General features: G+C 30.6%; 3 protein-coding genes across 5 annotated transcripts; 1 reads left to right on the plus strand and 2 right to left on the minus strand.

The window, feature by feature from the left end:
- Positions 1–8,029: 8,029 nt before the first annotated feature.
- On the minus strand, positions 8,030–9,757 carry LOC127262233 (uncharacterized). Its single transcript, XM_051290826.1, has 4 exons — positions 9,626–9,757; positions 9,324–9,493; positions 8,682–9,068; positions 8,030–8,525 (listed from the first exon to the last, which is right to left on the minus strand). Exons 2-4 carry the CDS (start codon positions 9,326–9,328, stop codon positions 8,519–8,521), a joined length of 399 nt encoding a protein of 132 aa, XP_051146783.1. The 5' UTR covers positions 9,329–9,493; positions 9,626–9,757; the 3' UTR covers positions 8,030–8,518.
- A 205-nt stretch (positions 9,758–9,962) lies between these two features.
- Positions 9,963–16,776, minus strand: LOC127262232 (zinc finger CCCH domain-containing protein 19-like). Its single transcript, XM_051290825.1, has 11 exons — positions 16,693–16,776; positions 15,173–15,313; positions 14,117–14,196; positions 13,663–13,832; positions 12,890–13,304; positions 12,608–12,717; positions 11,815–11,874; positions 11,306–11,356; positions 11,010–11,080; positions 10,728–10,910; positions 9,963–10,656 (listed from the first exon to the last, which is right to left on the minus strand). Exons 2-10 carry the CDS (start codon positions 15,304–15,306, stop codon positions 10,781–10,783), a joined length of 1,221 nt encoding a protein of 406 aa, XP_051146782.1. The 5' UTR covers positions 15,307–15,313; positions 16,693–16,776; the 3' UTR covers positions 9,963–10,656; positions 10,728–10,780.
- Positions 16,722–20,008, plus strand: LOC127262231 (amino acid transporter AVT6C-like). Of its 3 annotated transcripts, none has more exons than XM_051290824.1 (7): positions 16,722–16,963; positions 17,056–17,162; positions 17,514–17,917; positions 18,021–18,173; positions 18,278–18,481; positions 18,571–19,042; positions 19,559–20,008. In XM_051290824.1, the coding sequence occupies exons 3-7, from the start codon at positions 17,518–17,520 to the stop codon at positions 19,626–19,628; spliced, it is 1,299 nt and encodes a 432-aa protein (XP_051146781.1). In that variant the 5' UTR covers positions 16,722–16,963; positions 17,056–17,162; positions 17,514–17,517; the 3' UTR covers positions 19,629–20,008. The 3 variants fall into 3 exon arrangements, with proteins under 3 accessions (XP_051146781.1, XP_051146779.1, XP_051146778.1); XM_051290822.1 differs by having other exon boundaries at positions 16,728–16,963; positions 17,511–17,917; positions 19,576–20,008; XM_051290821.1 differs by having other exon boundaries at positions 16,730–16,963; positions 19,576–20,008.
- Positions 20,009–23,900: the final 3,892 nt, after the last annotated feature.

A 23,900-nucleotide genomic window follows, 5' to 3' on the forward strand; every position in this document is an offset into this window, starting at 1 on the left:
ATTTTGGCCGATTTGAAGTTAATCATTCATTCACACATCTTTCAATTTTTGTATGCACTTTTGAGGTTAATAAGTATATATGTTGTTTCCTCCTAATTCTTTCTAGATTGCAATTAACTCTAGTCACTCTTTTCCACTAAAATGTTCATTTTTATTTTTATTTTTTAATTTTTTGTCAGTCTTACATTATTTTTTTTTTTAGAAAATAATTATAAACTTTAATAATAATTATTTTTACTAATAAATTTCTTAATTATTTACTAATTATACATTTTTAAAAAATAGCATATTTACGGTAATGTGAACAATTTTTTTTGGAAAAGAGAGTATTATTTTACTAGTCTCGTGAGAGAATATTTTTTATTAGAACAGTCGTTCAAATTATTTCATTTTTATCATGAATGAATTTTAAATGTTGATAAAATTTTATTATGAGTTTGCTTGGTTTGTGTGTGTGTTTTTTTCTTTTGTCATTTTTGAAATTTAATTTTATAGTATTTATGTGATTTTTATATAAAAAAAAAAAGTATTAAATTTTGATCGAAACATTTACCACCACAGTAATACAATATATATATATATATAATTACAATGAAAGCAATAATTTAGTTTCTAATCAACAAACAACTTAATTATGTTTATCAGTAAGGCACAAATTAAACTAAACGTGTATATATATGAAAAGCAATAATTAAATTCAAATTCAGTATTACATTAATATAATTAGTTCAATTTGTTGTCAGCAGCAACTAATTATATATCTTGACTTTTGAGAAGCAACACTTTGATTCTATCAAATTAAAGCACAAGTTAGTTAAATTCCATCTGATCTAACCATCAAATGTGCATAATAAAATTAAAGCAGCAGTTAGAGGGAGCTGTCGTACGCTCTCGTTTCCAGATAGATAAATACGACCATGTGTCCATGATTTCCAAAAGCCCTGTCTTCTTCCTCCTCTTTTATCGATGTGTGATTTGCTTTGTCGGCTCTAATTTCCAAGATATTAGGTTCAGCCGGATACATTCGAGTATATAAATATGTATTGATGCGATATAAATTAGATTTTAGTGTAATAAAATAAATAAAAATTAAATATTTAAATTTGATATTTTAAAAAAAAAATAAAAATTAAAATAGTAACACTAGGGGGTAAACTTTTACAAGTAACCAGAGCCTATAAAAATTTAGATCACCCAATCAAAACTCACCTACAAAAGAATAAGAGAAACAACTCTTACGTCATAAAATAAAAACAAACTTGGAAGATAAAAATAAATAAATTAATAAATAAAAGGTTATCTTACATCAACTAACAGCACCAAACATGCACTAGGAAAGCAATAATTATATTCCTAAATAGCAACTGATGCGTTGGCAATACAACACCATTTCTTTACATATTACATATATAAGTTATAACAGATGATTACGAATATAAAATTACATTATTACCATGATGAATCTCAACCGTTAATTCTTTCACATGTTTGATCTAAGCGTTCAAAATTAATCAGCATGGTGCTGACACTTAAAAGATATAGACATTAAAACTACTATAAACGATCGACATTATAAAAAAAAAAAAAAAAAAAACTCTTTTATGATAGCATTAAATGGATCTAAAAGCAACAAAGCAAGAAGCGCCTGAAAAATCTAAAAATTACGAAACAATCTAGCATTTATCAAGTCATTGTCAATTTAGAACAAACAAGAAAACTCTTTACACTAGCATTAACACACATAAAATCAAAAAAATAACAAGTGCACGAGGAATCTAAAAACGACAAAACAATCCAACATTCACCAAGTCATCATCAATCTAGAAGAAACATGAAAACTCTTTACATTAACATTAACTAACATAAAAGCGACAACATAAAAAGTGCACAAGGAATCTACAAATGACAAAACAAAGTAGCATTCAGCAAACACCATCAATCTAGAAGAAGTAAGAAAACTCTTTAAACTAACATTAGACAAAATAAAAAATACGTAAAAAAATCTAAAAACAAAAACAATCTAACATCCACCAAGTCATCATCAATCTAGAAGAAACAAGATAACTCTTTACATTAGCATTAGCCAACTTGAAAATGACAAAATAATCTAACATTCACCAAGTCATCATCAATACAGAAGAAATAATAACAATCTTTCTGTCAGCATTAACCGACATAAAATCAACAAAATAAAAAGCACGCAAAAGGAATTTAAAAAAGACAAAGCAATTTAGTATTAACCAACTTATCACCGATATACAAAAATCTTTACGGTAGCATTAACAGATATATAATCGACAAAATAAAAAGTATGCTAAAAGTTTTAAAACGACAAAACAATTTAGAATTCAACGAGTCATCGTCAATCTAGAAAAAAAAAGAAAGAAATCTTTATGATAGCATTAACTAACATAATATCGACAAAATAAAAAGTGCTCAAGGATTAATCTAAAACAACGGAACAATCTAACATTCACCGTGTCATGATCAACAAGTGATCAAGAGAAGTCAGCTGCACCAACAAGCCCATATGGATAACCTTAAAACACACAATCCAGACTATATATATATATATATGCGAAACTTCGTCCTATGTTCACTCTCCATTATGTTTTCGAACTTAGTATCTTACATCTTTAAAACATACAAACAAATCAAATCCAATTCTCCCCACCGGAACTCGAAGCCTCGAAAAGGCAAGAATCACTTTTTATTTGTAGAAAAGGCAAAATAAGAACTTGAACTAGCTTGTAGACTTTTTTACTCGACCGAATGGGCGAGCAAGTGATGTTGTAACTAAAATAAGTAGCTTCAAAAATTCTTACTACATTAATTGGAAGGTATATATGATTCAAAAAAACAATCCTCTGTCACTTTTGCGCATCAATCATTCGGCTCGAAAATAGCACCAGGCTCGACTATACAGTTTACAATTTCAGGAACATATTCCGGCTTCCTCTGCTGTTCAGAGCCGCCGGGGCTCGCCCATGTGTTGGATTTTTATCCTTTAATAGAAATGTGAAATTTATAGGTTCGTACATTGTATTTGTATTATTTCAAGTTGCTTTTGATTAAAATTGTTGAATGGAAATGGTTCTATTCTTTTATCTTTTATACCATTAGTGAAATTCATTATTTCCTTTGCAATGTTTCACAATAACACTTTGAGCTTTCACAATGCAAAATTTCAGATCGGAACGACTTAAAATCCTCTTCTGATAAGTTATTGTTGGAAGTTCCTTCGGGCACATCAGAGAAATTGAAGAACAGCTAGCCTCACCACGAGGCGCAATCAGTGAACTAGTTTTGAATTTGCTACGGCGACTAGATGTGCGAGTAATGGGGGATAAAAAAAAAAAAAACCATTAGTTCATCAAAGCATAATCAAATAATCCATCTAAGGGGCTAACTTTTAATCTGCATGAGCTGGAAATTAAAGAATGCAGTGAACGCCGATGACCTTTTGGATTTAAAATTATGCCAACATAGCAGCCGACAACCATATCTCCCTCGGACTAGTGAAAAATCTGAATCATGAACGCAGCGCGGGCAGGCTGCATATTTGCAGGTGTAACAATAGAAGGCTGCAATTGTAGCAAGTGTGCCGATCTGAAAATTTGCAATTTAAAAGCTCGACGTGTTACTGTGAAATGATACACATCACAAAAGGAAATAATGAGTTTCACTAATGGTATAAAGATATACAAGAACAAAATCATTTTCATTCGACAATATTCATCTTGGTTGCAATTCCAGTGCTCAATTATTGCAAAGATCAGATGAAATCCAACAATTTAAATAAGCAAATCATTTTTAGCAGATGTGCAATCTATTTTTTTGCAGTACATATATATATATATATCACCATATGCCAATTATAATTTTCTAGAATACCTTCTTGCTTCTCCTAATCTATAGTCATTAGTTTTTTAAATTCAATTATTACCAGATTTCTACTTTTACATTTTCAAATTCAAACTCTACAGAAATTAAAACACTTATTAATTTAATCTGCATCAGCACATTGTTTTTCAAATACTAGCAGAAAAACAAAGATATTGTTCATTTTAGACGATCTATTCAATCTTTTCCACCAACCTGCAAAAATAAACCATGTGTCTTTACATAGATATAAGTTTTAACTACAACTCCCTACACAATTATATACAGCAGTTTGTTGAATACATATGAATAAATCGATTAAGCATTTTCAAATAAAGATGGCTGTAGATATGATGAATATGCTCGCGATTGTTGGCCTTTCTAGCTGACCGGATACCGCATTTTTCCTCAAAAATTTTCATTCTTCCTGGATAAATCTGAATCACGAACGGCAGCGCGTGCAGACTGCATATTTGCAGGTGCAACAATAGAAAGCAGAAGCTTCGCTGCAATTGTAGCAAGTATGCCGATCTGAAAATTTTTTTTGTAAAAGCTCAAACTGTTATTGTGAAATTATACACATTGCAAAGGGAAACAATGAGTTTCACAAAGGGTACGAAGATAAAAGAATAAAATCATTTTCATTCGACAATTTTCATCTCGGCTGCACTTTCAGTGCTAAATTAGCACTTTAAGCACAATGCTGATAACACATAAAATTTTAATCAAATTGCACATAATTTATGTTAGTATAATACAAATGCAGCATATGAACTAACAACATACAACAGTTCACACAATACACACTATTATTGATTTCAGTCCGTATAATATATTTATAAAGTTACTGTAAAGTGTGAACTGTCGGCATATGATTTCAATGGATGCATTACAATATTGTGTTAATTGAAAGCATCTAATGTTTGTTTGTCTATTTCACTAATACTATTAAAAGTGTCTTCCCACATCATTAAAAGTTTAGCTTGTGTCTACTATTTGCATTTCAATTTTGCTCCAAAGAAGAATTACACCCAAGATTTATTTTTGCTTGGTTCAACTTTATTTCCCATAACCCACAATTTCTAATTATAAACAAAGTATAAAATAGATTTAAAAGTTTTGCACATGGAGATGACTAATTGTGAAGATGAATCGATCATAGATAGCCTCAACAAGTTATAAATGGATGTTGGGTTCATTACCATATGCCCAAGAGCCTAGATGATAAACTTTTACACAACCCCTAAATGGATATAATAAAAAAATAATACTCTCTCTGTCCACAAACTAACTGTTGGGTAACGAGGAAAGACGTGAGCTGGAACACGTACACAGTAAGAGGCCAACACTCCTCCGAGTCTAATGGCAGCGAAAATAGGAAACAACAAGGGGTTTGCACTTTGGAAATGCGTGGTATTGTTTCGTGGTTATAAGTCTTGTGTGTGTCACAGATACTTGCCTATGGCTGGCAAAGATCAAACATAAAAAAAACACAACACATAAGATTTGTTAACCCAGTTCGGTGTAACTACCTACATCTGGGGATTCCAATCCAGGAGACGTTCACTAAATCTATCACCAGGTATACAAGGGACTCAATGACTCAACAAACAGGGACCCAAAGCTATCATCTCTTACAGTCTTCTTTACATCGCAATGTACAAGAAACTAGGGATTAAACCGCAGTTCTAATCCTAGCAGACCAGCAGTCTAACTGAGAGTAAGCAGGTACAAGTTGATCTTCTTCTCCTATTGGAAATCCTTTTTCCTTTTTTCTCCTTCTTCAGATGAGCTTCAAATCTCCATGAAAGCTCGTATTCTTCTTCGGATCAAGGAGTAGTGAAAACGAAAAGATTGAGAGAAAATACTCTTTCTCTCACTAGATTTTTCACTCTCCCATCACAAGACTGTTTCACAGTCTGTTTATACAAACACATTGTCTCAATGCAATGTTTGACTAACCAACATTGGGGTATTAAATGCTCCACCACAAACCTGCAACGTTGTTTTGTCTTGTCCCTGATCATTCTCCTATGTTTGACCGTCCATATCTTGACAAAACCTGTGCAAAAGGGGCACAAACAGACAATACAAAAAGTCTTCAGCTGCATTCCATATTTGAGTCATCCTCGAGTTTCGATACCCTGAAAAGTTAGTAACATATGCCAAAACAAGAAAGGGTACTTTTGTAACACTAATGTCCTATTTTTCTATTTAAAATGTCTAACAATTATTGTCGTGGGGAATCTAGAAACAATTGTTAAGAATTAAATTTGATTTAAAAAATGAAAAAAAAATCAAAACTATTTTAGTGCTTCCAATGAAAGCCGGTGGGGTTGGCGGAAGAGTTGGTGGCCTATTAATCATGCATTGAACAAATTCTATCTTGTGTTTTTTATATTGATTAGCTAGTTCGTTAATATTGATATTAATAGGAAGATTTGAAGTTCTATAAATAGTTATAATTTGCAAATAATTGGAATCAATAAAGTATATTCCCTTCTAGTTATCTTCCATTCTCTCCACAAAAAATTTTCAATGTTTTTGCTCTTAGTGTTTTTCCTCATTTTGTTCCAATAACGACAAATCAATCTACCATTCACCAAGTCATTATCAATCTAGAAGAACCAAAAAAACTCTTTACTAAAAAATTTCTTTACGTTTGATAATATGTTTTTTGAAAAAAAAAATTGTATATTTTTTTTAAAAATACAGAGTTTAAATAATAAAAAATAAATAAAAATTTGAGTCAAAAGAAAGAGACTCCACTTTATCAATCTAAAAAAGTTTTTACTGTCGTAAAATCAACAAAATAAAAAGTGTTCGACTAGCATTGACCCAGTCGCCATCAATCAATCTAAAGAAACAAGAAAATTTCTTTGCAATAGCATTATTGACGTAGCATTCAACAAGCCATCATCAATCTAGAGAAAAAGCAAGAAAATCGTTACGACAACATTAACCCGCATAAAATCAACAAAATAAAAAAAGTTATACATGACCGAACAAAAGGCACAAAAGATTAATTAAGATACTATAAAGGCAAAATCAAGCAGTGATATATGTAAAGAAATTAATTAATACAGCCCCCAAATGACACAGATTTCAAACCATAAATTAAAACAATAAGATGAACCAAAAAGGTATCTTCTTTTTTTCTCTCTCTCTCTATATATATATATATTACAGTACATATATAACTGGAATGAAGATGGTGGTTGGTGGATTAACGAGGAAGCTAGCATCACGTATGCAAAAATGGCAAGGCTAATTTGCTAAAATTTTTGCATTGCTATTCATATTTCCTCTAACTAACACACTTTCTTTCTTGCATCACCACATTCAATTTCTTTCATGGCAAAATTAGTCCTCTGATGGTATTGTTGGATTTCAAATCCCTCCATTTTAAATTTTAATTTTACTTCATCGTCTCATATAATTTGTCCTATTTTTTATTTTGTCGCCTCCCACATAATTTATCATTGATTATTTAATTATTTTAATTTTAATTTATAATTATTTTTACTAATACACTTCGTGCCCATACACGGAGAAAGTATTAGTTATTTGGAATTATAAATGTTTACTTTAAAATAAATAAATCTTAAAATATAAGTATATGCAATAAATTTGAGTTATACTCATTCATATCTCTTTTCAATAAATAAATATTTTTATTTATATTTAATTTTTTTTTATAAAATTAATTAATTATAAATAAATATACTATTATATAAAATTTTATTATTAACAAAATTTGATTCATTTTGCAAATAATCCATATTACATATATTTTATTAAGATGTAATCCTATAAATATTTAATACACTAAGGGCGTGTTTGTTTGGATTTGGGTTTTGAATTGAGATTTAAATAATAAAAATTTTGAATTTGAATAATTGTACGATGCAATATAAACAAATGTTGATGTGATGTTTTGAATATAAAATTAATTTTTAGTATAATATAAAAAATAAAAAATAAATGTTTGATTTGATGTATTTTGAAAAAAAAAAAATTGGATAAATAGTTGGATGTAAATCCAATCCCCCAAACACACACCCTAACTACAATACTTACTCATCTGTTATCTGTCCCAGCAATTTAAATAAAAATTAATAAAATTAAAAACATAAAAAATCAATCCTCAATCCACAACCCTCATCCATTGACAAAAATTAGTACATGTTATTTTATGTATATTTGAGTAAATAATTCAATTTCCCACTCTTCTCGAACTAGTAAATAAGTTGGTTATTTTAGTAATTGTTTTAGGTGCATACTTTCAAGAATTAGTTACAAAGCCTTTAGTCTTTATTCCATTTGAACCTGCCCTCATTTTTGTCTCTAAACCCATCTTCGAGATTACCTTAGTAAGTTTCAAAATTTTCCACAGCCATATATACACTTCTTCGTTTCAATCCACAGCACACTTCAAGGATCGGTAGTGTATCCAAGGGATCAGATCGATGTCTTCTTGGAAGTTCCACCTATCGGAAAACATTATCCCTCAAACCACTGAATTTTAAGTACCTCGGTGAAATCCTCCTCTGATAAGTCATTGACGGAAGTTTCTTCCGGCACATCAGTGAATTGAAGGACCGTCTCACCATTGATTTCATCGTTGGAGAGCTTTTTAACGCCTGCAAATGAAAATGAAATACAAGATTTCTAAGATAAGAAACTGATCACTCGGAGGAGCAATCAATGGACTAGTTTTGAAATAGCTATGGCGACGAAAAAAGTAAACATTAGCTCATCAAAGCAGTGAGCTAAATAATCAAATCTAAGGAGCTAACCTTTGATCTGCATGAGCTGGAAAGAATGCAGTGAACGCCGATCTTATGGATTTAAAATGATGCAAACATAGCAGCCAGCCGACAACCTTCTCTTCGAAGGATTCAGGTTGCTTGAGGAGTTCGCATATCGACCCTTTGCTTAAGTACAGAAGCTCTATGTTTTTCGGCACAATGGCTGCATCATAAAGGGGGAGGGGAACAGAATCTTCATCTTTCCTCGGAGCTTTATTCTCAGTTTCTTGCTCCGGTTGCCTTTTCCTTTTGGTATTATTGTTTCCTGAACTATATCCTCGATTCTTTGTAGCACGAATATCTTTTGAACGAAATCCTTCTTCTATTTTAAGGATTTTATAATAATTCTCAAAACGATCCATAATCATAACCTTTCTGCAGTGAAAGGAACAATCAGGTGAGAATAGAAACATAAAAGCATTTAATCTAACCAAGACATACAATTGAAGAACTTAAAGCTTCATCATGTTTTGTAAAGGTAAAATGTTATAGACTATGTATAGCAGAAACTTCCATATTTTGATAAGATCGACAAAATCGCCATAGAAGTGATTCTAGCTGCTACTAAATTTTATCAATCCAATTGCAAATATTTTGAATAGAGTTTACCGAAATCGTATCATATCATACCCCATACAATTCGAGCATCAGAACAATTTCTGGGCAAGTGTTGCAGAATCCGTATCTCCCTTTCACTAGTGAAAAATCTGAATCGCGAATGGAGAGCAGGCGGACTGCATATTTGCAGGTGTAATAACTGAAGGCATGAGATTCGCTGCAATTGTAGCAAGTGTGCCGATCTGAAATTTTGCATTGTAAAGTGTTAATCGCCCAAATCCAACCGCAACACAGTTCTAAAACTCTGATCTTCACTGTAATCGAACTAACCTACAAATTCTACAGTAACACTACCAGAAAAATCTCGAACTCACCGGAAATTTTGAGAGGAAAGAGAGCAGAAGGAAGAGGAACGCAGTCGCGATGCAGAAGTAAGATTTCTCGATTGATACAAAACATACATTGAGCGGCGCAAGGCATATACATATATAACCCTAATTTCAATACAACATCCAACATATCCAATGGGCTCACAATCAGAGGAATCCATTGATCCAATATTGAGATTCGGATAATAGTCGGTTTTAATTGGGCTGAGCCATAAATCCCAAATATCATATTTTTTAGAATCCTCGCGTCATAAAGATAATAATAAGAAAAAAAAAAATTAGGAAAAAAAAGCAAGAAAAAAAAGGGTAAATGTCACCAAAATCGGTTGTATATTCAAACTTCATCAACTGCATTTCTGACTCAACCAAAGTTCTATCAAAATCTGTTGTCCCTTCAAAATTCAAACAACATTTATGACCCATCCAAAGCTCCACCAAAATCTGTTGTCCGTTCAAAGTTCAAACGGCATTTATAACCCAACCGAAGCTCCACCAAAATCTGTTATTCAAAATCTGTTGTCCATTCAAAGTTCAAACGGCATTTATGATCCAACTAAAGCTTCATCAAAATCTGTTGTCCGTTCAAAGTTCAAACGGCATTTATAACCCAACTAAAGCTTCATCAAAATCTGTATCTATTCAAAGTTCAAACGGCATTTATGATCCAACCGAAGCTCCACCGGACGATCCAACAATTCAAAATGAAACCTTCGATGTCAAGAACAAGCTAACCAAATTTGAACAAAATCTGACCATAGAAACAAGGCCTAATAATCCCAACACATGATGGCCGAACAATAGAAAATATTGTAAAACGAGCTGAACCATAACACTTCCTTCGCGGCAACATTAACATCCATTCCAAATATAGTTTCGCCGATCATGCTCTCCTCATCCATTTTCACCCTCACTCCATTGAACTAGCTTGTACACTTCGATCGGGCTGACTGGCCGAGCAAATGATGTCCTAGTTAAAATAAAATCCCGCCATTCCAGAACTTCTGCGCTTTCTGAAACTGTAACAAGAAGAAATCAATTAACACCAGCCATTGTTCTTATGTCCTAACATAGCTCGGAAAATTCTTACCACATTAGTTGGAAGGTTTGATGCACAAAGCAATCCTCGGCCGCTTTTGCACTTCAATCATTCGGCCCAAAAATAGCACCTGGCTCGACCATGTAGTTTACAATGTTGGGAACATATTCCAACATCTTCTGCCGTTCAGAAGGGTCCTTTAGGATCCTTCTCCTCTCAATGTAGTCGAACAAAGTAAGGAAAATAAAAGTTAAGGTGACAATTCAGGTAAGGAAATGACAATGTGAGTTAGTTTAATTATGAATGTTTCGACTAATAATTACGAAAGGATATTCTCCCCTCCACCCTTTCTCATTGGCACGATCGATGAGGTGTGGCAGCAAGGCCAGCTCTTTATCGATCTTCTGCACCATTTTAACAAACGATGAGATATGAAACCGGCTTGAAGTACCATAAGGAAGTTCAGAAATAACAAGGAAATCATCCTAAAATGTAATTAGCATATCAGGAATTTCGAGTTATCAGTTTCATAGTAATAGATGAACCATTTTAATCCAATGAATGATTCCACATCGAATGGAAGCTAATCCTGAACAAAAAGGTAAAAAAAAAAAAGCCACGAAACATACGTAATTCATTCGATCCTTGACGATAATCTTCGCCTTCTTTTCCAGATCAGTCTGTCGAGAAACAACAACAGGTTCATATAAAAGCAGAAACTGGACAAACATTATAAATAGTGTAATAAAAATCTACTAGACGCAAGAAATTATTGCCAAAATCATATGAAATTGAATAATTTAAGCAATCATTTTTTAGCAGATATGCAAATCTATAATTATTGGTCTTGAGATTCAATTATTACCAGATTTCTACTTTTACATATCCAAATTCATACTTCACAGAATTTAAATCTGCATCACCACATTGTTTTTCAATTAATAGCAGAAAAACAAATCAAAGATCTATTCAATCTTTTCCGCAAACCTGAAAAAACAAACCATGTGTCTTTACATAGATATAAGTTTTAACTACAACTCCTTACACAATTATATACAGCAGATTGCTGAATACATATGAATAAATCGATTAAGCATTTTCGAATAAAGATGGCTGTAGATATGATGAATATACTTACGATTGTTGGCCTTTCTAGCTGACCAGAGACCACCTTTTCCCTCAAAATTTTGCATTCTTCCTGGATAAAAATGGGGGAGGAAGACCAAAATGTCAGAAGAAATGTGAAGAATTAAGTTTAAACTTTCTATGCAAAAGGAAGTAAGTGTCGAGGAATGGAAATAGGTCAGGTAACCTATTGGTATATTTTAGGCCTAAGCCTGACTTATTTTAAAGTCGGACCTAACCGCCTATTTAATAATTTGTATAGTGTTTTTTAGTTTTTTTTTTTTAAAATTTAATATTAGCATAAAAAATAAATACAATTATTTATTATATATAATAAATTAATTAAAATAAATAAAAATTTATTTTTTATTGTCATCAAATATGATTATTTATTAATTATAAATAATTAAAAATATAATATTTGTATATATTAAATGAAAAGATATCCTACTATATAAGCTGATAGGCTAAAAAGATTTTTTTTTTTGTAAAATCTAAACTTATTCTATTTATTTTAAAAAGTTTAAACGTATATCAAAATTTAAACAGGTTAAATTATAGGCTCTCTAATAGATAGTCTGATCTATTTTCTTCCCTAAGTGTCATAGTCTCAATGAGTAAAACAAGTCTGATCATCCTTTAACATAAGTGATTTCATACAGAACCCAAAATGATGAATATGTGAATCACCACAAATATGATATCTCTATAATTTAAGATCGATATATTATTATTATTATTATTATTCAAATGGATAACACCGTAAGGAATTGAATTTACCACTACATTCGATTAATTTTAAGTACCTCGGTGAAATCCCCCTCTGATAAGTCATTGACGGAAGTTTCTTCCGGCACATCGGTGAATTGAAGGACTGTGTCACCATTGGTTTCACTGCTCGGGAGGTTTTTAACACCTGGAAATGAAAATAAAATAGAAGATGTCGAAGATAAGAAACTGATCACACGAGGCACAATCAATGAACTAGTTTCAAAATTTAATAGGCCGACGAAAAGTATGAGTACTGAGGAGTAAAAACATAGCTCATCAAAAAAGCATAACTAAATAATAAAATCTAAGGGGCCAACCTTTTATCTGCATGAGCCGGAAAGAATGCAGTGAACGCCGATCTTTCGGATTTAAAATTATACGAACATAGCAGCCGACAACCTTCTCTTCGAAGGATTCAGGTTGCTTGAGGAGTTCGCGAATCAAGCCTTTCCTCAAGTAGAGAAGCTCTATGTTTTCCGGCACAATGGCTGCATCATAAAGGGGAAGGGGAAGGGGAACAGGATCTTCATCTTTCCTCGGAGATTTATTCTCAGTTTCTTCCTCCGGTTCCCTTTTCCTTTTGGTATTATAGCTTACTGAATTATTACTCCGATCCTTTACAGCACGGATATCTCTTGAACGAAGTCCTTGTTTTATTCTAATGGTCTTATAATAACTCTCAAAACGACCGTAGTATCTATTCGGATCGAAGAAGCCCAAATCATAACCTTTCTGCAGTGAAAGAAACAATCAGGTGAGAATAGAAACATGAAAGCATTAAATCTAACCAAGACATAGAAATGAAAAACTTGAAGCTTCATCATGTTTAAATTTTAATGTCGATCTTAATAGACTATGTATAGCAATTTTTTCATATTTTCATAAGGTCTACATAATATGTCGTAGGTATGTGCATAATGATCGCAATGTTAGTACAGTCATTAAAATTTATTAATCCAATACAACGAAAATAAACACTACAAACTAATTTTCCATCATGTTTCTTGAATGAATCCTATTAAAACTTGAGTCGAACTTATAAATCTATTAAGAGTGCCAATATCTTGACTAGAGTTTACGGAAATCATACTCCATGCTCTTCGAGCACTTGAACAATGTCCAGGCATTTACTGCAGAATCCATATCTCCCTCGGACTAGTGAAAATTCTGAATCATGAACGCAGCGCGGGCAGACTGCATATTTGCAGGTGTAACAATAGAAGGCAGAAGCTTCACTGCAATTGTAGCAAGTGTGCCAATCTGAAAATTTGCATAGTAAAAGCTCAAAATGTTATTGTGAAGTGATACACATTGCAAAAGGAAATAATGAGTTTCACTAATGGTATAAAGATAAAAGAATAATATCACTTTCATTCGACAATTTTCATCTTAGAAAAGTTGCTATTGTTACTATGCTAACTATAATTAGTCAGTGCAGTACTGGTAGCACACGAAATACATGAAGCATAAACCAACAACACAATATATATATATATATATATATTAATACGACAAACACAGAAAATATAAGTTGGGTTAATTACCACATGCCCAGTAGACTTCACTTCCCCAAAATGATTCATCCTTGTTCAAACACTCGGGATGATAAACTTTCAAACAACCCCTGAAAAGAGATACATATATGTTATTAATGCTTCATACAGACATTGAGAATATATTAGCTAGAACAATTATAAATGATCGATCATAGAGGAAACAAGAAACCTCTTTACAATAGCATTAACCAGCATTAAAAGGACAAAAGAATCTAGCAGTTAGTCATCGTCAATTCAAGAAAGAACAAAAAATTTTGTACCATAGTAACCGACATAAATTTGACAAAATTAAAAAGTGCTCCACAAAACGATCTAGAAAAAAAAAATAATAAAACAAAAAAGATTTACGTAACCGACATAAAAACAACAAAATAAAAAGTGTACATATAATTTTAAAATAACAAAACAATCTAGGAAAGAACAAACAAAAAAATAAAATCTTTACGTAACCAACATAAAAATGACAAAACAAGAATACACGATCTAAAACGACAAAAACAATTTACTATTCATCAAGCCATGATCAATCTAGAAGAAACAAAGAAAACTTTTTACAATAGCATTAACCGACATAAAAATTCACAAAATATAAAGTGTGCAAATAATCTTAAAACGTAAAAACAATCTAGTGTTTGATTGAGAAATTATTTTTATTATTTTTACATTCAAAACATCACACCATTTCATATTGATATCACATCCTACAACTATTTAACTTTCAATTTTTTTTCAACAAACCGAAAAATCCAAACCCTCAACCAAACACACACCTAGATGTCATCAATCTAGCAAAATCAATAAATATCTTTACGATAGCCTTAAACAACAAAACAAAAAGTGCTCAAGAAATCTAAAACAACATAAACAATCTAACATTAAACATCAAAGTTGAAAATTAATTTGGTAAAGATATCTAATGATCAAAGGGCACAACTTACAGATTAATTAAGATATCAGAAAAAGGCAAAATCAAACACTGATATATGTATACAAATACAGCCCCACAATTCACAGAGATGAACCAAAAAGAACACAAAAACTTACGGGTAATCACAGTAGTAGTAGCTATGGTCCCCGAGATCTTTGCATACGAAGCAGAATTGTTCACAAATTTCATATTTGTTAGCCACCGCCGCCACCGCGTTCTTCTCGCCGGAAACTTCCCCCTTCTTCTCCATTGTTAACCTGAAAAATTAACAGTAGAAGCAGAAACAGAGCTCAAATTAACAGAGGCAGCAGCAGCAAGCAAGGTTTTGAGAATGGCATTTTACAGAGTGTATATACAAATGCAACTGAAATGAAGTGACGAGTCTAACAAATTCTTAACAAACTCTGCAGAAGAAGTAGATACGTGGCAGACAAACTCTGTAGAAGTTATTGATCCGTGGCAGTGATCACGTGCTGTGACAACTTAAAAACTGATCTATCTGGTTCGAATTCGGATTCGATCTCGGGTCTAATATTTTTATACAATGAAAATAAATTTTATCAATAATTTTAAGACGTCGACAACTAAATTTTAATTACAGGATATTAAAAACTACATACAATATAAAAATAGAAAAAAAAAAGAAAAAAAAGATAGAAACAAGAATAACACAATATATAATTAAAAAATATATATTCAGAATAAAAATAAAATACTGCAATAAAATGAAATTTTTATACATTAAAACTATAAATTTCTCAAATATTCTTTAAAATCAAAACGCACCATGGATATTACACCCTTCAAATACATATATATTTATTTGATTTGTAAAACTAAAATTATAATTTAGAAAAAATAGAAATATATTAATTAGTATTTTAATAAATTTATATCTTTTAATATTTTAAAAGATATAAATTCATTAAATAACTTGTTAAATAATTTTTTTTTACTTTAAATAATTTTAATTGTTGTAAATTTGCAAAATCAAAATTATAATTTCGAAACAAAAATAGAAATTCATAAAATAACTTGCTAAATAATAAAAAGAAAAATTGATCACATAATTATTAGTAATTTTTATGTTATGCGAATGATAAAATAAAAAATTAAAAAATTGCATAAAATAGTAAGTAAGGTGGAAGGACAAATAAAAAAAAGAAAAGAATTAAGTTCAAAATATTAATCTAAAATGGTGGCATATATTCCCTTTAATTATGATGATTTAAATTTATTAATTTATTTAAAATATTATACTAATATAATTAAATATAAATAAAATAATATAAAATTTGAAATATAAAATGGTGAATTGATATTTTATAAAGTAATTTTTTTAAAAAATAAAATATATGTATATATAATATTAAATAAAAATAAATAATTATTTGAATTTAAAATCGGTAAATCTGAATTAAAAATAATAAAATTAAATTCAAATTAATTTTGAAAATATTAAATTTGACATATTCCAATATACCCAACTTACCAATTTATCATAAAAAAAATAATAATAAAAAAGAAGAAGATAATTTTGCACACTCCTATCTAATGTACATTAGTTGGAAATATAAAGAAATAAATAGCTTAGCAAAATCAGGACTTCAAAACCGGAAAGTAATCTGGACATAACAGATGTTTTATCACGGCCTTTTGGGCATGGATTGAATTAGGACCCGTGCTCCTGGGATCTGCCTTCACGATGTAACTCAAGAAAAGAAAGCTATAAAGGTGAAGGCGTGAAGCTTCCAAAAACAGTATAATGTGGATAGGGTCAGAGAGAGACGGCCCAATGATCTCTACTTCGTAGTACAACAATGGTCCAATCCAGGTGACGAATTCCCTGGTAGTTATCTAGACGGCCGAAGAATTCCGAGGAATCTCAGAGAAATACGGGGAGCATCGTACTTAGCACTTCCTGAGCTCTCAGTAATTTAGTTTTTCATATCTTTTGGTGATGAGTAGATTTTGAATTTGAAAATGGATTATTTCTCAGGTAGGAAGCGTTGATTCGGGAGAATTTTGAATTGCTCGGCTGAATTTTTTTTACTTTGAGTTAGGGGTTGCAGTTTACTTGCTCGACGAAAGTCCTCGGAAATTACGGTTAGTGTATTTGCGTTTCGAGAGAGTTTCCTGGTATATGATTTTGAAGTATAATATAAAATTGGATTGGATTGGCTGGAAAACAAAGGCGAAAATCAGAAGCCAATCATCTTGTAGTTGTATATCTTTTAGGATAACTTTATATATATATGTGTGTGAAAAACAATCGGTACCATCCAAGTTGCAATTTTTCTGTACAGCAACCAATCATGTGGAATTTTGACAGATTAAAAAATATTATAAGAATGTCTGTTCTGCTGTCATTTTGTATTATAATTAGGGTTTTTGATTTGAGATGGGATCACAGTGGAGAATTTGAAAGCTGAAGTTATTTTGGTCTTCTGGTAGCAGATAGATGGTGAGGGTAGAAGACAGCCCTGACCCTGAGGCTGGAACTGGTGCTCCATTGCTGCAGGAAATCCAGTCAGGAGATGATAAGAGACAGGATGATGCGGGTGCATCGATTTCAGGGGCAATATTCAACATTTCGACTGGCATGGTGGGAGCCGGGATTATGTCGATTCCGGCAACATTCAAGGTGCTTGGGGTGATCCCTAGCATTGTGGTTATCATGGTTATTGCTTATTTGGTGGAAGTCACTGTCGAGTTTCTCTTGAAGTACACACACTCTGTTGAGTCGAATACATATGGGAAATTGATGGCAGAGTCGTTCGGGAAGCCTGGATCTGTTGCTCTTCAAGTCTGTGTCATGGTCACCAATCTTGGTGCTTTGATCATTTATTTGATTATAATCGGTACACTGCCTGCCTTTAGATATCTTGTCGAGCAATTTTATTTGAATGTTACTATCTAAAACACTCTTACATTTGTCTTTCGATGGCTTCTTTACAATTACAGGGGATGTTCTCTCGGGAAACAAGTCCGATGGAACAGTGCACTTGGGCATTCTACAAGAATGGTTTGGTATCCATTGGTGGAATTCGCGTGCCTGCTCGCTCCTTTTTGTCGTAATTTTTGTCTTGTTTCCTTTACTTCTTCTAAGGCGTATAGGTTAGTTATTATCCAATGGATGCGACCATCCTAACAAAGAAGATTAATATTTAGCGTTTAGATTCGCTGCCTGCCTAAATCACATAAGTATATATCATCTGCAGATTCACTAAGGCACGCCTCAGCCGTGTCTGTAATACTAGCCGGCTTTTTTGTGGCCATCTGCACGGTGATGGCGGTTCATGCCACGTGGGCCGGAAAAATAGAAAGGCCAAGACTGGTTCCAGACTTTGCAAATGGTGTTTCTGCGCTAGATCTGTTTACAACCATACCGATCTTTGCAACTGCCTTCGGGTGTCATGTTAACGGTAAAAGTGCTTCTTGTGAGTGTGATGTCATGTCCCTTTTTTTTGTCGTAATTTATAATAAATTGCAAGCTGCTTCTGGTGATGTGCAGTTCATCCAGTTAGAGAAGAGCTCGGGCGACCTTCGGATATGAGCTCAGCAGTGCGAATTTCATTGGTGTTGTGCGTCGCGATATACATTGGTGTTGGGTTCTTTGGGTACCTTCTCTTTGGGGACTCTATAATGGCGGACATGCTAGTTAATTTTGACAGAGCATCGGATTCTAGTTCTGTTGTCACAACAATTGTAAACGACGTAATTAGACTGAGCTATGCAGTCCACCTGATGCTGGTGTTTCCGGTAATGAACTACTCCTTAAGGGTGAATGTCGATGAACTGTTTTTCCCAAAGAGAGCGGTGTTGGCGACAGACAGCGTTCGGTTCTATTGGCTGACGACAGTTATGGTCGCGTTCATATATTTGGCGGCAGTGGCCATTCCGAATATTTGGTTCTTGTTTCAATTGATGGGAACGACGACGGTCATGTGCATCATGTTCATATTTCCCAGTCTCGTAGTTCTCAGGTAATTTCCTATGGCCGATTTTTTTTTTAGCAAAAATTGTTCATATAGGTTTCGAAACTTTCGAAACTTAGCTTAAATTTCTTGTACTTTAAAAATTACATAGCGTTCCTATATTTTCAAAATCGTTGCATGAAACTCCCACCATGCAAAAAATGTAGATGAAAAATCATCTTCTCGTCGCATAAAAAATTGTAAAAAGCGTTTCATGCTACGTTCTTTAAAGTAGAAAGGCACCATGCAATTTTAGGGTGTGTTTGTTGGGGGATTTGTCAAGATTTCTACTATTTATCAAATATTTTTTTCCCAAAAACATTGAAACACATATTTATTTTTTATTTTTTATATTATACAAAAAAAAAAAAATCAATTTTACTTTCAAAATATCACATCATAGCTGTCACATCATATAACTATTCCAATTCAAATTTTTTACTATTTAAATCAGTACAAGAAATTTAAGCTGAGTTTTAAAACCACATTACGAGTAATTTTTTCTTTTTTCTTTTTATTTTTAAGTCGGGACTTTGATGCAGAGATGCTGGGGGAATATCGACGAAATCGGACAAGGTGTTGGCAGCGGTGGTGATCACTCTGGCTGTTGGGACGAGTTTGATAGCCATTTTCTCGAATCTTTGGGATATCTTTGGCATTGGCATTGGCATTAGCAAGACATGATAAATTGGAGGATGCTAGCTTGTAATCCAAAGTTGTCGATACAGAACAATGCATGCAAGAAGATCTTGAAAGGATGGGTGATGTCTGCTACTGCTACTGCTACTGAATCCAATGCTTTTTAAAGCCCAACATCGTCAATCCATTAATCCAAGTCTTGATCAAGCTTGTTAACTCTGTTAGGAATTTGTTTATTGTTACCAGATGCTCCCAATATTCTCACCCTAAATTATATTAAATGTTGGAAATGGATTTGTATGTCACAATTTTCATTATAAAAAATTTCCAAATGAATACCAAATTTCTAAAAACGCTGTACAAACAATGGTGTGTTTTTTTTAAAATAAAAGTAATTTTTAATTAAATATCAAAATATATTTTTTTTTAATTTTATATATTACTTTTTTTTTTTCAAAAGATAAAATAGACATTACATTACTTTATTATAGTGTATATTTATAAAATACTAATTTATTCTAATTCGTGTGCAAAAATCAAATAAATTTTTTTACTTTAATCAACGTGCAAAATTTAAATGAAAAATATGTTTTTGGACAGAGGGAATATATAATACTCAAACGAACCTTTTGAAATATTGTATTAAATTAATAAATAATAATATTTTATTGGTCAGTAGACATATAAAAAATATTTTTGACATTTTTGTTATTTATATTTTAAGTAAAGATTAATTGTATTTTCTTTATCTCATAGCATATTATATCATTTATATTTTAGTCTGTTTCAAAATAAATAATAAAAGATATTCACCTTAAATGTCGTATCTGGTGCACCTAATATAGTAATATCTGTCCTGAATTAAATCAAAACTATTAATTTTAATCATAATTTTTAATTTTAAATTATTAATACAAGATGAACTATTAAAATACAATTGTGAATCAGGACATGATCCGTAGGCTAATAATATTGCCACTCAAAGTAATACTCCCTCCGTCCCAAAATTACAGTCTTAATTGAGTTGAACACGATATTTCAGAAATATTAATATTATATTGGTATTTAGATAAAAGACTTTTTTGCCCCTGTGAATGTATTAATGTAAAAAATAGTGACAATTGTGTAATAAAAATGAAAAGATAGAGGTAGTTTTATGGTTGATAGGGTTATTTATGAAAATGAGACAATTATTTTGGACCGGCAAAAATGATAAATAAAACTATTGTATTGGGACGGATGGATAGAGTATTAAATGAATAAAATATAAAAATATAAACACACACTTCATCGAAGTAGGTCACCTAGCCTAACCTCTTTTAACAAAATCAGGTTACAATTTGTTTTTAATATTTGGATTATAATCAAAAAGCAATATTCAATAATAATGCATATGTTAATTATCTACTTAATCTAATTTGTTTGTGTTGGTTTGGAAAATAGATTTTCAGCTAGAAAAAAAAAAAAAAAAACAGTGCAAGCAAATTGTAATGAATTAGAAATTAAATTATATTATTACTACCAAAAAAAAAAAATTACAAGAAAAAATGCAAGTAAAATATAAGCTCCAGACGTTTTTAGATAAATTGATTTTTAGTATATAGTATAAAAAATAAAAAATATATTATTTAAATTGAATATTTTGATTTTTAACTTTTTCTAGTGAGTATTTCATTTTTATTTTTATTTTTTCACCTTTTTTTACTTTTATAAAAAATATTGTACTCCCTCCGTCTCAATATAACAGTCATGTTTACCATTTTTGTCCGTTTCAAAACAATAATCTCATTTCCATAAATAACCATATCACTATAAAACTATCGTTACTTTTTCATTATTATTACACAATTATCACTACTTTTTACACAAGGGCAAAAAAGTTTTTTACCTATACTTTTTACCCACTACCAATATAATATCAATATTTCTTAAATCTCATGCCGAACACAACTCAAATTATAATTTTGAGACAGAAAGAGTATTATTTATTATTATTTTTAAATAGTGGCAATTAAAAAATAGTATTGAGTGAACAAAGCCATAGTTGTTAGGTGAATGTGGTTTTTTTTTTTTCATTTATTATTATTATTATTATTAGGAACAAAATACTAATTTAAAATTTAAAAAATATATATATTTTTTTCATAAATACCTCCTAATTTACTTTTCAAAAATACTTTTGGAATTCAAAAACTTCTAATTTTCATAAAAACAATCAATTCAAATAAAAATAAGAAATATATATTTTTTTAGAATGAAGCCAAAAACAGTTTTTTAAAAACTCATCCAAACTGGACTTTGCTTGATCATTTGCATTCATTGTTGCACTCAATTGATTCATTCATTTATTTGTAACATTAGTATTCTTTGACAATCTTGTTAATGGCCACTAACTCCGTTAATTCCACTAATTTTTAATTTTATTAACCCTAGTAAACGAGCCTAAGAGAGCCGAATTTGTCATGTTTAAGCTCGGCTCGTATTCGTTCGTTAAGAGATACAAACTGAGATTTTTGTTTGAGCTCCACTCATTTAACAATTTTTTTGTTCGTGTGCGATTCGGCTCGTTAAAAGAAATTTTATTTATTTATTTAAATTTTGTTTTTTAAAAGTAAATTTAATTAATACTAATAATTATAATTTTTGTTAATAAATTTTGAATAAAAAATAGAATGCAATATAATATTTATAAAAATATATATACTTATTAAATATAAAATTATTAATTTAATTTTTCTAATAAATACTATCGAACCTTCGCGAGCTCGTTCGTGAATATAACGAGCCAAAATTTATATTCGTGTTCGGCTCGTTTAGCTTAACGAACGAGCTCTTAGCGGCTCATCTTTTATGCTAATAAAATCCAATATCGGCTTATATTGATTCTATTTGATCGATTGAAATTCTTCGGAATTGGTCCGCTATTTTCAATAAAATTCTATGAGACAATAACTTGGTATGGTATGTTTATTCATAATTCATGTATAATTTTTCATTGACATAGAAAAAAAAATTTAATAGTACATTTAGTATAGATGATAGGATTGGAAAAAAAATAATAATATAGAATAGAAAAAAAAAAAAAAAATTCAGTAAAGAATGAAACTTTTATTTGGACAAACAAATAAGTCAATTTAAAAATATAAAAAACAAATATAGCAAGTTAGATAAAGCTAGTGAATTTTAGTGAATGAAAATTTATATATTATTGATGATTTTTTTATTTAAATAATAAATTAGATACAATATTTTTTTAAAGTCATATTACTCTAATATAAAATAGAATATATATTATAAATTAAATGTTATACTTTGTAACAAACAAAAAAAAAATCAAATAATTTATAATAAATTATTAAAATTAATTAATACAAAATAAATTAAAAAAATTTAAATATATTTTTATTTCTCATTATTTATGTAGGAGAGAAATAAAAAAATAAAATAAAATATTTCATTATCAAATTTAATTTATTTGATTCAAACACCCAAAAGTCAGGAAGTGGAAGAAATTAACCAAAAAGAAATACTCCCTCCATCCCACATAACTTGTCCCTAATTTTTATTTTCGTTCTTTTCCACGTAACTTGTCATTTCTATTTTTGGAATTATGTACTTTAATCGTATTTTAAATTTTAAATTTTATAATTTTCTTAATTTTAATTAAACTATTTACTTATCTTAATCTTAATTTATAATTATTTTTACTAAATAATAATTATTTTAGGAGTATCATTTTCTTTAAATTTATTATTATGCAATTTTAAATAATTAGTGGAGTATTTTTTTTTGCTCATATACATATTTGATTATTTTTTTTTCTATCTTTAAAGTACTTTTAATTAACTTTTATGATTGAAATATCAAAGTAATCATTTCAAAAATATTTTATTATTTTTTTTTATCTTTAGATTACTTTTAATTAATTTTTATAATTAAAATATTATTATTTAATATATAGCTTTTAAATCATAGGGAGGGAGCATTTATTTAAATAAATTCAGAATATAAACGTGCAATCACAAACCAAATGCACGCCTAATACACGCACAAAACGAATTATTTTAATTAATTTTTTTAATTAATTAATTTAATTAATTTTGTAGATATAATTTCATGCTTAGGTTAGAAATGGGAAAAGTTCCCACCCTACACCCATCGGCCATCTGTATCTGCGTTTATATATATATATGTATGTATGTATGTATTATATGCAGCTTCTGCTTTA

Source organism: Andrographis paniculata, unplaced genomic scaffold (genome assembly GCF_009805555.1).
Source record: "Andrographis paniculata isolate CXL003 unplaced genomic scaffold, ASM980555v1 Contig65END, whole genome shotgun sequence".
Taxonomy (NCBI): Eukaryota; Viridiplantae; Streptophyta; class Magnoliopsida; order Lamiales; family Acanthaceae; genus Andrographis; species Andrographis paniculata.

Coding starts and splice junctions, on each gene's coding strand:
- LOC127262232 (XM_051290825.1), bottom strand. CDS start 15,306: ATGGAGAAGAAGGGGGAAGTTTCCGGCGAGAAGAACGCGGTGGCGGCG. Junction 14,197..15,172: donor TACTACTACTGTGATTACCC/GTAAGTTTTTGT, acceptor ATCTCTTTTCAG/GGGTTGTTTGAAAGTTTATC. Junction 13,833..14,116: donor TGAAGTCTACTGGGCATGTG/GTAATTAACCCA, acceptor GCAAATTTTCAG/ATTGGCACACTTGCTACAAT.
- LOC127262231 (XM_051290822.1), top strand. CDS start 17,518: ATGGTGAGGGTAGAAGACAGCCCTGACCCTGAGGCTGGAACTGGTGCT. Junction 18,174..18,277: donor ACTTCTTCTAAGGCGTATAG/GTTAGTTATTAT, acceptor TATCATCTGCAG/ATTCACTAAGGCACGCCTCA. Junction 18,482..18,570: donor CTTCGGGTGTCATGTTAACG/GTAAAAGTGCTT, acceptor GGTGATGTGCAG/TTCATCCAGTTAGAGAAGAG.